General features: G+C 51.3%; 1 protein-coding gene across 2 annotated transcripts in view; it reads right to left on the reverse strand.

Moving 5' to 3' along the window:
- The window catches only part of SLC4A3 (solute carrier family 4 member 3), a 32,755-nt gene extending 20,415 nt beyond the window's left edge, over positions 1-12,340 (reverse strand). Inside the window, exons 1-7 of one of the 2 annotated variants that reach the window (XM_057430142.1) lie at positions 12,246-12,260; positions 7,813-7,910; positions 7,071-7,211; positions 5,697-5,853; positions 1,905-2,227; positions 1,315-1,457; positions 557-768 (exon numbers count right to left, since the gene is read on the reverse strand). In XM_057430142.1, coding sequence (XP_057286125.1) covers positions 557-768; positions 1,315-1,457; positions 1,905-2,227; positions 5,697-5,853; positions 7,071-7,124 — 889 coding nt within the window. In that variant the 5' untranslated portion in view covers positions 7,125-7,211; positions 7,813-7,910; positions 12,246-12,260. Of the gene's footprint in view, positions 1-556; positions 769-1,314; positions 1,458-1,904; positions 2,228-5,696; positions 5,854-7,070; positions 7,212-7,812; positions 7,911-12,245 lie in introns of both variants that reach the window. The other variant, XM_057430143.1, reaches the window with a different exon arrangement.
- Between the last annotated feature and the right edge of the window lie 40 nt (positions 12,341-12,380).

Genomic DNA, 12,380 nt, shown 5'->3' on the forward strand with positions numbered 1-12,380 from the left:
TGTCTCCCTCCCTCTCCAGCCTGCAGAGCAACCTATTGAATTCTCCATGTCCTGGGGCCCGGAGCGTGCATTTCCATGACGTCTCTTCTGTCTGCCCTCACGCCGTGCACAGGGGCAGTCCCCCTTTGAGGCGTTCCAGAGGGGGCAGCTGCCGCTCCTCCAGGAGAGCAGAGCAGAGGGGAAGCTCCTCACCTCAGGTTTTCTGCAATGCCAGAGCTAGTGTGTCGCACAGAGGGCTGATCGCAGGGAAAGTGTGTCAGGACAGGAGAGAGCTGGGTCTTGGGGAAATGCAGGGAGCCCTGAACCAGAGAGGGCAGTGGGGTGGGTGGAGGAACAAGCATTTCTGGGATGGGTGTGAGCAGAGGTGCATGGGGCAGTTACAAAGCTGACAGACAGCAGCCAGGGCTGCAGAAACAGAGGCTGGGGGACGGGGAATTGAGGAACAGCTCCTATGGCAAGTTGAAGACCAAGCCTGGAGCTACTAGGGAAGAAGGCAAAGTAGGGAGAAACAAAGGGCACATGCACTTGTAATGTAAGTAGCGTTGCAAATCCTCACTTTTCATGCCATCCAAGTCAGCAGATGCCAGCATCTGGGCCTCAGCCTCATCTGTGGGGACACGCTGATATGCGGCACTCTCCAGCGTGGTCATGCTGCCAATGCACATCCTCTCCTTCAAGTCATAGGTAACCCGTTGTCCGCTCGCCACCTGGCCCCAGGGCTTGCGCTTCTCCCACCCGCGAGACAAGCGTTCCCGAGGCCCTGGGAGGCTGTAGGAACCAAAGAGACTGATGGTAGCAAACAGGATGAATGAGGATGGGCAATAGTCCCTCAGGGGCTAAGGTCTCTGCTCAGCCCTGACTAGCAAGTCACCGTGAAGGAACCCGAAGTCACCTATCCCAAAACCTAAAGGTTGCCCCTTCTACTCCTCCTCTCCTCCATCACAGAGTGGGATCAGCTTGTTGTTAGTAATGGGGACCCATCTCTGAGCCAATGCCTAATGGCTTCCCAGCCTGCAGGTCAGCACAATAGCTCAAGTTAGCTGAAAGGAAGAGTACTGTGGGTGTGCAGCCCAGTGCCTCCAAATCCACACCATGAGAATCCCACAGACCCACGGAGGTAGGAGGAGTAACAGGGAGTGACTGACCACTGAAGAGCAATCGTGTTGTTCACAGCCACTCTCCCTCAGGGCCCAATGTCCCCTCTGGCTCAGCAGGCAACTTCAGGATGGGCACAGCCACTACCCTCAGGGACAGGGTCTGTGGAGTGACCCTGACCCAAGGAGAGTGGCAGGGGGCTCAGCACTGCTCACCTACCTGCGGAGGGTGGCAGGGCCTTTGTCCTGCAGCAGGTCAGTGAAGCACGGCACAGGGGACAGGATGCCACACTCCTCCTCTACATGGAACTGCGCGGGGGCCGCAGCGCTGACAGACTCCTCCTCATCACTGCCAATGGTGAACTGCAGAGACAACAGTCCTGACAGGAAGAGCTTGGGCAGGCAGCCTTCACCCCAGTCCCTGGCACACAGATCCTCCCCATGTCCCCACCTTCTAGAATGGGCCACACTGACTTCTCCCATACGATGGGACTGGCCATGTTGAGCCCTCCTATATCCTATACACCCTCAGAACAGACACACTGACCTTTTCCCAACTATCTTACGCCCCCAAAATGGTGATGCACAACCTCCCCAGCATCCATCCCAAGCAATGGCTTATCTACCACTGTCCTCATCTCTGCTAGGCAGGGACAAAACCACTCCTCTGACAATATTGCACAGCTACAGCCTCTTCCCCCTGAGCATCACACTCCTCCGACCATGTGCCCTGGCACTCTCTAGACATCAACCCTCTCTCCACCTCCCCCACCTCTGAGCCCCATCCAGATAGGGATGCCCTAGCCTTGCCTTTGGTTTGCTTGAGGGCTCCAGCTTAGGGGATGTGTCCTTCCCACGAGCTTCACCCTCAGACTCTGCAGAGATCTCTTTCTCCTGGGCCTCTTCTGCCTCAGATTCTCCTTCTTCTTCTTCTTCCTCCTCCTCTTCTCCCCCCTCCTCGTCCTCTTCCTGGATGGTGGGGGTGACTTCTGAGGGGGGTACTGAGGTTTTCTTCTTTTTTCTCCTCCTTTTTTTCCTCCTGCTGGTGTGGGGGGGCCTCTTTTGGAACTTGAAGGCAGAAGGGAGGTGAGTGGAAAGGGGATGATGGATGTGGTGCGAGGTTTGGCGGTGGACTGAGAGAGAAAAAGAGAGTCAGGGGCAGGAAGAGGCTGGGAGGAACCTGCCAGGCGCCCCTCCAGGAAATAGCATGGTCTGGAGATCAAGGGCCAGGAAGGGCAAGGAGAGCCACCAGCCCGCAGGGACATAGCTAAGCTCTTCCAGTGATGCAGCAGGCTATGACCAGCCTGGGGTGGCTGGGGAGGCAGCTCTTGTGCAGTGCTAAAACACCCCAGCGCAGCTCTACTGCCCTGGGGAAGGCAGGACCACTCTCCCAGTGTTGCCAAAAGCCATTTGCATGGCTATGCAGAGCTACAGTGACCTGCCAGAGGCACCATGCCCTTCCCAAACATGTTTCTTACATTCTCAAACAAGCATGATTTAGGCCCTTAACAGACATTCTAGACACATGGATTAGAGTTGGTCTTAGTGTTAGATTTACGGTTGGACTCAATGATCTTAAACATCTTTTCCAACCTAATTATAATTCCTATGATTTCTTTCCTGCATAGTGTTTTTTGAGTTAAATAGATGCACTTCATTTATCCCTCAGGCTTTGACAGCATGTCCCTCCTGCATACCCACAGGAACCACAGACCAAACCTTTTAGTGCAGACGCAGCCTAAGTCCACTCTCAGGTACCATGTGGGCTTCTGTCTACCAGCCTCTGAAATGCAGGTTCAATTAAGAGGCTGTCTTTTAAGAACCAGGGTAAAAAACAGGGCAGAAAGATTTTTCTTTAAATGAATCTACAAAGAGAAATTCATACGGACTTAACCTGAGTGTCGTGGGAATTACAGAGTGAGAAAAAATTAATGGCATCTCTGAGCCTTCACTCAAAAACAGCGATAAGGCACCAGGCAGAGAACAGCGTAAGCTCAGCATCTCCTGAGAGAGAGGTCTACTAGGTCTACCTGCAGATAAAAGGCTCCCAGTCTGCAGGATGCACAGATACTGGGGCTGAACCCAGAGCAGCTGAAAACACGGGGGGCACCAGCCACTTGGCAAAGGGGTGTTGCTCAGCAGCTCTTCCTGAGGAATTGTTTCCAGTCTGTTTTGACTTGGTTCCTTCCCCGCTTTCCTGTGACATGGCAGCAGAATCTGTTTATAGTGAAAACTACTTTCAAAGGGCATTTTCAATGGAAACTGTAACCTTCTCCCTGGGAGAGCCAGGCAGGTTCATTGTTCTGCTGTCATGTTTCCTTTCCTTTGGTTTCTCAAATTTTTTCTCCCTTGCTTCCCCCCTTGGGAACAACAGGGATATTTCACACACATCCCTGGTTCAGCAGGAGAGGCTTATGGCAAGATTAAAGGATATTGGGAATGGTTAAACATCAGCAAATTGGAAAGAGGTTGGGCTCTTTATAAACACTTTTTCTTCCAAAGTGTTCTTTACTTTGACTTAACTAGATGTACCCTATTAACTCTCAAGTTTTGGCAGAAGGGCCTTTGTGTCCCACTACCGCACTCGGGTAGCACTGCTCTGCATGCCACAGATAGGTCAGGCATGAATTTCTAATGTAAGAAGCAGCAAGGAAGGCCCCAACTGTACATGCGTTGCTCCTTCTACAGCACAAAGCTGCTGGTGAGGACAGCCCATCTTTCTTTTCTGGCTTGTTCACATCAGCCTGAGACAGTAACATTTAATTATTGGATCAGAAGGAAACCAAAGCATTGGGCTGCAGGGAAAGGCAATGATGGCAAATGCCTGATCTGGCACAGAAGAGGGGAACACTGGTCTTCACCCCTGCACTCAGGCTTCCTTGTGTCAACTGATCACATCTCCACAGAGTTGACTTCAAGGTGGGAAAAATATATCCCTCCCAAACACAAAAGGCTTCATGCCTCCCTCTTCTTCCTCCCTGTCCTCCTGCAACTCCTATGTGTCCAGCCCCTGCCTTCCTTCCCTGCATTGCCTGCCTGTAAGGAAAGTTATGGCCAAATCAGTGTTCCAGATGTCTGATTACACTTCTCAGTGAACTTGATACAAGAGATATGAAAAAGTAATTTGGATAGTGAGCTCAGAAGAAAGATCCTGTATATTAGGAATTCCTGGCTTTGAATAGGGCAGGAAGTATTTCTAAACCCAGAGAGCATTCACCTCCATGGGCTTGTATGTTATCTTTCAAACTCTAATAATCCAACCAGATCTTCCAGCTTTATGAATAAGAACTGCATAAAGCTTCTGATAACCAGATTGACATAATAACAGGGGTACATGAGGAGCTCAGAGGAAAACAAGCTTGGCTCTGACAAAGGAAGAAGGACTCTTCCATTTAGAAGAAAAAAATCCCAAACAGTACAAACCTCTAGTCAAATTTTCAAAGAAGCTTCTGCCATGCATGCTCAAGCCAACCCACACACCTGTGCATACAGGCAGAGCTGATGAGCAGGTACATCCTACAGGCACAGGACAGGTATTCATTCCACAGCAAAGCTATTAGCACCTTGCAGCCATGTGCATGAGTGACTGTGTGCTCAGGTGGAAAGCGTTATTTGAATAGACCTTCTATAGAGAAATGACACAAGCAGGAAGTAGCAGCTGGGGGGCACTACAGTAACTTTTACCAGCAAACTTTTACAACAGCCGTTGAAAATGAGGGGCCAAGCAGAATATAGCCTGGTGATGTGTTTGGAACATAATGTTCCTGATGCTGTACTCCATCAAAGATAAGCTGGAAAATAAGTAGTATAACACTGTGGAGAGCAAGAGTGGGAAACTCTCCCAACCAGCACTACTTGTCTGCAACACAAGCAGACTGCTGCACTGAGGCCTCCTCTTCCTGCCATTCACTGCTGTTACTACAAACTAATGTGACCCACCTACATCAGGCAATAGCTTATAGCCACTCTTGTGGGTACACTCTCATTTTACAGCCAAAATCAGTTTGGGCAGACTGGTTGCCTTCATCATGTAAGGGAATTAGAGGAATAAACATGTTGAACAGAGGAGTTCAGGTGAGGTAGCTACAGCATTTCAAATTCACACCCCATTTTTATTTTGCAGTCCTTTGAGCAGATAAACCTGATGGTTTCATGTTTCTATTTAGAAATATACAGGCATGTCTGACTGGAGCCATCTGCTTTCAGAATGGGGAGGACAGCCTGGCTTCTGGCCATATTTGGATGTTTCTTTGAAGCTATATGGAAGAAAAATAGTTTCAAACTGGAAATTTCAACATGGGGGAAGTGGCTGCAAAGATCTCCAATGCCAGGTCAGTGAATACCCCAGGCTAAGCTATGCTGCTGTATGACCTGGGCGGTAGCTACACCTGTAAGGACAGGTGAACAGGGAACAGACTGGGAAGAGGCCACAGACACAGGTGCTAAACTAGGTGTACAGAGCACTTTGGGAACGCTCTGAAGGGAGGAAATGAATAGGAGGCTAACACGATCTGCAGGATGCCAGAATAAGGCTGCAGAGCACATGGGGCTGAGCAAGGGTTGGTGGCGAGGGTGGAAGCACAAAGGTTCAAACCTACATACATTCAAAATCTCTCTCACTGTAGCTGCGTCTCTGCTTCTCCAGACTGCTTGACGCTGACTTGCTTATCAGGTCCCCAAATCTCTCGACTGACAAAGTCTTATCCAAGTCCTCATCGTCCTCGGCACCAGGAAAGGCCTTCTGTGCGCGATCTCTGCCCTGCACAGAAATCGCCAGACAAGAATCAAACACTGCAGGCCCCTACAGCCCTCTGGATCCTCCTGCCCTGCAAACGGTGCTGGGCTTGCTGAGGAGCAACAGGCTCCACACAACAGGGCTGGGGCAAAGTTTCTCCCTTAGAGGGACAGCTCTGCTTAAAACCAAGAGCCAAAACAGATCAGCAACCCTCCAAGCCACACTCTGCAGAGATACCTTAGTGGTCCTCCACACCTCCTCTGAGTGGCAGATATCAAAGGACAATGTCAGTGCCTGTCTTTCCTACTGAAAGAGATGCACAGCTTTTGTTTAGCTGGGGTTTCTCTTTCCTCACATCTAACTACTGCCCTCTGGCCTTCCCTTTGCCCAGTCTGCCACCCCTCCCTGTCTTAGATCTCTTCCGTATTTACCCCTGGAAAACAGCATCCCTGCTCTGGTGAGCTGCCCTTGGGTCAGTGACCACCATGTGCCTTCTCACCATTTCTCTGCATTCCTAGGGCCTCCCCTGTTCCCCTTGGTGTGCTCTTTTCAGGCTTTCCTGCCTGTTTTCCTCTTGTTTCAGGCTACTGGTACTCCTCTGCCTTTTGCTGGTGGAGATACTCCAAGGAGAACATCGCCAAGTGACCCCTGTATTTTCGATCTCACGAGCAGCTGCAGCTGGTAAAATTTTCCGTCAATATAGCTGAAATGCCAGTGTGGAGCTGTTGTGGACTCCTGTGTTTCCATGGAAACAGGAGGAAGCCCAACTGTGACAAATCTGTGCTGGGCGGAAAGAGGGAGCAAGGCAGCTTTAGCCAAGTTGTGACTCTCCTCACATACCCCAGCTGTGCCCCACAAGTGGCTTTGTATCTGTGGGTGAGACTGCTTCTTCTCTCACCTTAGCATGGGTGTCCCAAGCCCAGCCTACATGCGAAGAGTCTAATTGCAAGCTGTCCAGCTCCTCCTGCTGCTTGCCTACCCCACCCAATGGCATGTGGAGGCACAGGAACCCCAGAGAGCAACCTCTGGCCCGTTCTGGACCACAGCTCGCTGTCTGCATGCAAAGTGGATGTGGGCTTATGGGCAGCCTTGGGGTACCATTGTGCAGACCTGAACCCTGTGAACAGAAGCTGTGTCTCCTACTGCAGCAGGCCACCGGGACACGGGTCCCGCACTCAGCCTGGCAGGAGCATGGTCCCCAGGGAAGAGATGGCCACTCTGCTGCTTGATTCCCACCTCACCTGCTGCAGGTCGATGAAGACATCTCCTACGGGAGGGGACTCTCCAGCTGCCATTTTGGTTCAGGACCTAAAAGCCTGGACAAAATATCAACCCTTCTCTTTCACCGGCAGGCACCCAGCAAACCTGGAGAGTGGCATAACCTGTGGAGAGAGGGCAGGACAAGGGAATGTCGTGGGAGACGGCTGGCCACTGCCCTCACCCCCCCTGGCTCCTAACCCAGAGAGGTCACCTCACCAGCCCTTGGGGAACCTCTCCAGCATCACTAGGACAGGTCTGTCCCATGGTACATTGCAGTGAGGGAGCGAGAATGGCCCAGCTCACACTGTTTTGTGCACCAGCTCTAATAGTTCAAGGGCAGGCGGAACCATGTCCTGCCCTGAGTGACCTGCTGCGTGGATGGTGCAAGGCCCAACTGAGACAGTGGCTACACATAGCTCCTGCATGGCTGAGCAAGAGGAATGGCTTTCTGCTCAGCCATCTCTCCCCCAGCATATCTGTGCAAAGCTAGGGTGCGAGTGGCCACCAGGGAAGGATAAAGTTGGCAAGATCAGGTGCTGGGAGGGCATGCTGGGAGCAGGCAGCAGAGTGGTCCTGTGCCACCTAGCTTTAATTGGGCAGATCCCAAAATGCCAGAAGGAATCTCAGATTGATCCGTGCAGGCCAGAGAGATTGCACAAGGACAAACAGCTCATCATTCAAACACCAAACACAAAACAACACATTACAGGGAAAGAGGCCAACCTTCAGACTGCAGATCTGTGCCCTGTCTGCACCAGCGTGGCTGAGGGATGCAGAAGACCCCACGGGCAGCCCGAGGGAGCACTATGCTCAATATGAAACTGCAAGTGAAGAACGCAGTGAGGTGCCACAGTTGACAAGGAGTGGGATGGAGACTAACACAGAAACATTTGTAGTCATATCACCTACAGCAACGGTACAGGCTGAGCTCAGCATGGGCTGCACCCCAGGAAGAAGTGGAGACAGCACAGAGACTGGCACTGGGAAGAAACAGACCTCCAAAAACTCATCTAAACTCAGAGAGAGTTTATATGTAAGCACATGCACAATATTGTGGACACAGGGATAAGCAGTCATCTCACAGCACAAGAAAAGGGACATTTGTTAAAAATACAAGGGTAGAATATAAATGAATTCAAAACTGGCAAGAGAAAACATTTTTTCAATGATGTCATCGAGGAGGAAAAACTGCAAAGTCAAAGGATAGCTTGGCCATCTCTCTGGGTAACAAGCTGTCATATCTATGACAAAGAAAACTAGAAGTTAAACCCATCTTCAGAACAAGCCATTCTCCATCTATGAAAGCTTTGGAAGAAGAATTACAGGTTATATCCCGGTAACCTGCTGAGGAGTTTACTATCTCATCTGAAGTACCTAGTGTGGGCCACTGCTCAAGACAGGCCACTGAAACCCTAAAATAGATGCAGGGCCAAGGCATCACAACTGGTAAAGAAAGGATTGGCTATTTGTAAGGAACTTGGGGTGGCAGTGTGCACTTGCAGCCCAGAAAGCCAACCGTATCCTGGGCTGCATCAAAAGGAGCGTGACCAGCAGGTCGAAGGAGGTGATCCTGCCCCTCTACTCTGCTCTTGTGAGACCTCACCTGGAGTATTGTGTGCAGTTCTGGTGTCCTCAACATAAAAAGGACATGGAACTGTTGGAACAAGTCCAGAGGAGGGCCACGAGGATGATCAGGGAACTGGAGCACCTCCCATATGAAGACAGGCTGAGGAAGTTGGGGCTGCTCAGCCTGGAGAAGAGAAGGCTGCGTGGAGACCTCATAGCAGCCTTCCAGTATCTGAAGGGGGCCTATCGGGATGCTGGGGATGGACTCTTCATTAGCGACTGTAGTGATAAGACAAGGGGTAACGGGTTAAAACTTAAACAGGGGAAGTTTAGATTGGATATAAGGAGGAAATTCTTTCCTGTTAGGGTGGTGAGGCACTGGAAGACGTTGCCCAGGGAGGTTGTGAATGCTCCATCCCTGGCAGTGCTCAAGGCGAGGTTGGACGAGGCCTTGGGTGATATGGTTTAGTGTGAGGTGTCCCTGCCCACGGCAGGGGGTTGGAACTAGATGATCTTAAGGTCCTTTCCAACCCTAACTATTCTATGATTCTATGAACTTAACATCCACAGCTACAGACTTCCTGCAAAAAAATGTTGCAAACACTACTACTTCAGGGAACAAAATGGCAACAGGGCTTTGGATAGCAGCTCCTGTAGTGGCAGAATCACTGAAAACTAGCAAAATGGTAAAGCTCATTTAACAAAAAAAGTGCTAATGCTCAGCTCCACCTCTGTGCCACTAATGTGCCTTATGGGGCCTCCAAAGGAAACTGAAAACTATCAGCAACCTTATGAAACAATGCGCTTTGTTTCAGGTCAAGCTCAGGTTTGTCTGGAGCTAGGCAGAAGTTCACAGAGGCATTCATACTCCAGGCAGGAGGAAACCCACGACTGAAAGATCTGCTGGAAGCAATGAACTCTGCTGATTCCAGCTCTTCAATATGTTACATTGAGTTTAAAACTACACCCTGACTGCTTAAACAAAGTTAAAAGGAAGGGAAAATCCAGCACTTACCCTTTCTTTACCCACCGAAGCTAGGTATTCTGAATTATGCTGAAAATACGGCACTAATGACACTGCTGAACAGCTAAAAGCAAGACAGTTGTACTAGCAGTAAAGTAAGAGAGCTCTTGGGACTTGCTTTGAAATTTCAGAGGGAATGTGACACGCCCACAGGGTTTCCATCAATCCCCTGCTCATCACCATGTGAAAGCAGGACACCAAGCATGGGCACCCCGAGCCGGCAGGGCTTGGGGCAGAGCTGCTGAAGGGGGCTGTGCTTTAGGCTGAGAGAGGGGCAAGGGTGTGAGTCACATTCCCTGACGCTAACCCTATCGCCCTGCCCCTTTCTCGAGAAGGGAGAGTCAGCGGCCTGGGAGCACTGGTGCTCCCTTTCGGTGCCTTAGTCGATGGCTGGCCACTAGAGGCCACTTGCCCCTTACTCCATGCAACCTCTGGGAGAAAGGCTGGATGGGTCCGTATTCGGATTTGGCCTGGCTTTTCTAATACTTTCAACAGACGGAGTTCAGAGAAAAACAACAAAAAATTGCCAGTAGGCCAGAGGGATTGATTTATAAGGAAAGGTTAGGAGCTAAATTTGTCTAGCGCAATATGGGATGACTAAGATGGGGAGGGGACAAGCCAGCAGTCTGGAAAGATCTCAAGGGTGTTAAACGCAACTAAAGATTTTTTTTTTTCAGGCAGCCCTGCACAATAACACTTAGAAATAGGATAAAATTTAAGAGGAACTTAAAATGAGGACCAGGGAGAATTCTGTTAATGAGCACCATGCTGGAGCACCCAGCCTGCTGGCAGCACTGCCTGGGCTGCCATGAGAAGCACACAAGACAAAAGATAAAAGAAGAAAATAAAATAAAAAAACAAAAACGTAAAGAAAACTGAATGAATTATACCTTCATCCCACTGTATCTCCTGGTTATTGGGAGTACATGATTCAGCATTCCCACTAGAAGTAATTTTCAGTAATAGAAGCATCACGCCGGCAGGCCAGATTCAGACGGAGGAGGAATCCACAGCCTAACAACCTGTGCACACTCACACCTCCCCACTCTCTCTGCAAGCATATCAGTAAACACAACTGGTTCACCTAAATCACCATACCTCATACACCATCTGGGCTAAATGAACACTGAAGGAAAGTGAGCAGGCATGCACCCGCCACACTGGCAGCTATGGCGTCTCCCACATGTTGCTTCCCCCAACCCCCAAAGGCTGCTTCACAGTGCTAGTGCAGAAGCTTTCCTGCTTTGCTGAGAAAAACTCATCTGGTGTGTCTTGAGGGGCAGGGGCAAGCAGTTCACGCTGCCCCTTTGCTGTAAGGATGAGCCAGGAGGGCTACAACAGGCTGCCCCAGCTCAGGGGCAAGGGGCCGTATGGGGACATCATCAGGCCCCACACTCATCTCCTCAGCTCTTCCCTAATCCCCTGGCCATCAGGCTGAGAATAATTTAACTTTGGAGAGTCTAGACAAGGAATGGATGTTAAGATAAAGCCACAGGGGCAAAGCTGGCCTGGGGATAGAGGAGCAGAAGAGACTCTGGCTGACAGACACAGACAGAAAGAGCTCAAAAAAGAGCAGGATGAGAGGCCTGGGAAGATTTTCCTGGGAAGATATACTGATGAGCCTGTCCACGGAGGAGAGGAGCACGAGGGGTGCTGCTGCATACAACGAAGCATTCGGATGCTGCTGTGACAGTCACAGCCTCAAAAGCTGACTAACAGGAGTGAGCTCCACAGCCTCTGCTTCTCCCCTGCCACAGCAGGAAGGGGGGGACTCACACAGGATGAAAAGATGACACACAAGACAGTAAACACACAAAGTTTTCAGGCATGAAGGATTTAACCTGTAGATCTCTGCCACAATCCTCTGCTGAAACTGATAATACATAAATATTTTATAAAGCTTAAATATTTCAGTGAATCCTCTACCCTGCTGAACTAGCCTGGGTAATCCACCATAGCCATTCACTTCTGAAGCACCTGCTCTGTTCCCTGACTTCACAGGCCCTTCACAGATGTACCAGATGGTACAAGCTTGCACAGCCACACAAACACACGAGAGCAAAACCCACTCCAAAACGGAACACCAGCACCAGACAGTGACAAAAAGACACCCTTCCACTGGATGTATGGACAGCTCTGACAGACACATGTACAGCTGGGGGAGCAAAGGGATGTAGGCAGGCATTGGGGTTGCACTGCACCATGTACAGTGCCACGCCAAGTCACATCATGCAACCGGTACGGTGTGGGGTACGGGACCACAGCACACCAGGCACCATGCTATGCACCATCCAACACTGGACACCGCGCTGTGCCTGGGACTGTGCTGCATGCCATGCCATCCACCATGCCATAGACCACGCTGCATCATGCCATGCACCACGCAGCGCCCGCACCACACCATGCACCGTGCAGCGCCCGAGCGTCCTGCGCCCACCGCAGCCGCGGGCTGCCCGGGCTCAGCGGGGCAGCGGCGCTCCCCACGCGTGTCCTCGGGGCCCGTGGGCTGCTGCAGCCGGGGCGGCGGCGAGGCAAGCGCCCGCGCTAGCCCCCGCCCGGCCCGTACCTCGCACCGCCAGAGAAGAAGAGCCGCCCGCCGCCGCGCCGCGCCTCGGCTCCGCCACCGCGCTCCACCCGACACGTGCCGTTCCGTGCCGGCGGCGGGCGGCGCTGCGGCCCCGGCCTCCCGCCGGCCTTGCGC

Source organism: Pezoporus wallicus, unplaced genomic scaffold (assembly GCF_028554395.1).
Source record: "Pezoporus wallicus isolate ANWC-B61680 ecotype Strahan unplaced genomic scaffold, APGP_CSIRO_Pwel_v1 contig_5261, whole genome shotgun sequence".
NCBI lineage: Eukaryota > Metazoa > Chordata > Aves > Psittaciformes > Psittacidae > Pezoporus > Pezoporus wallicus.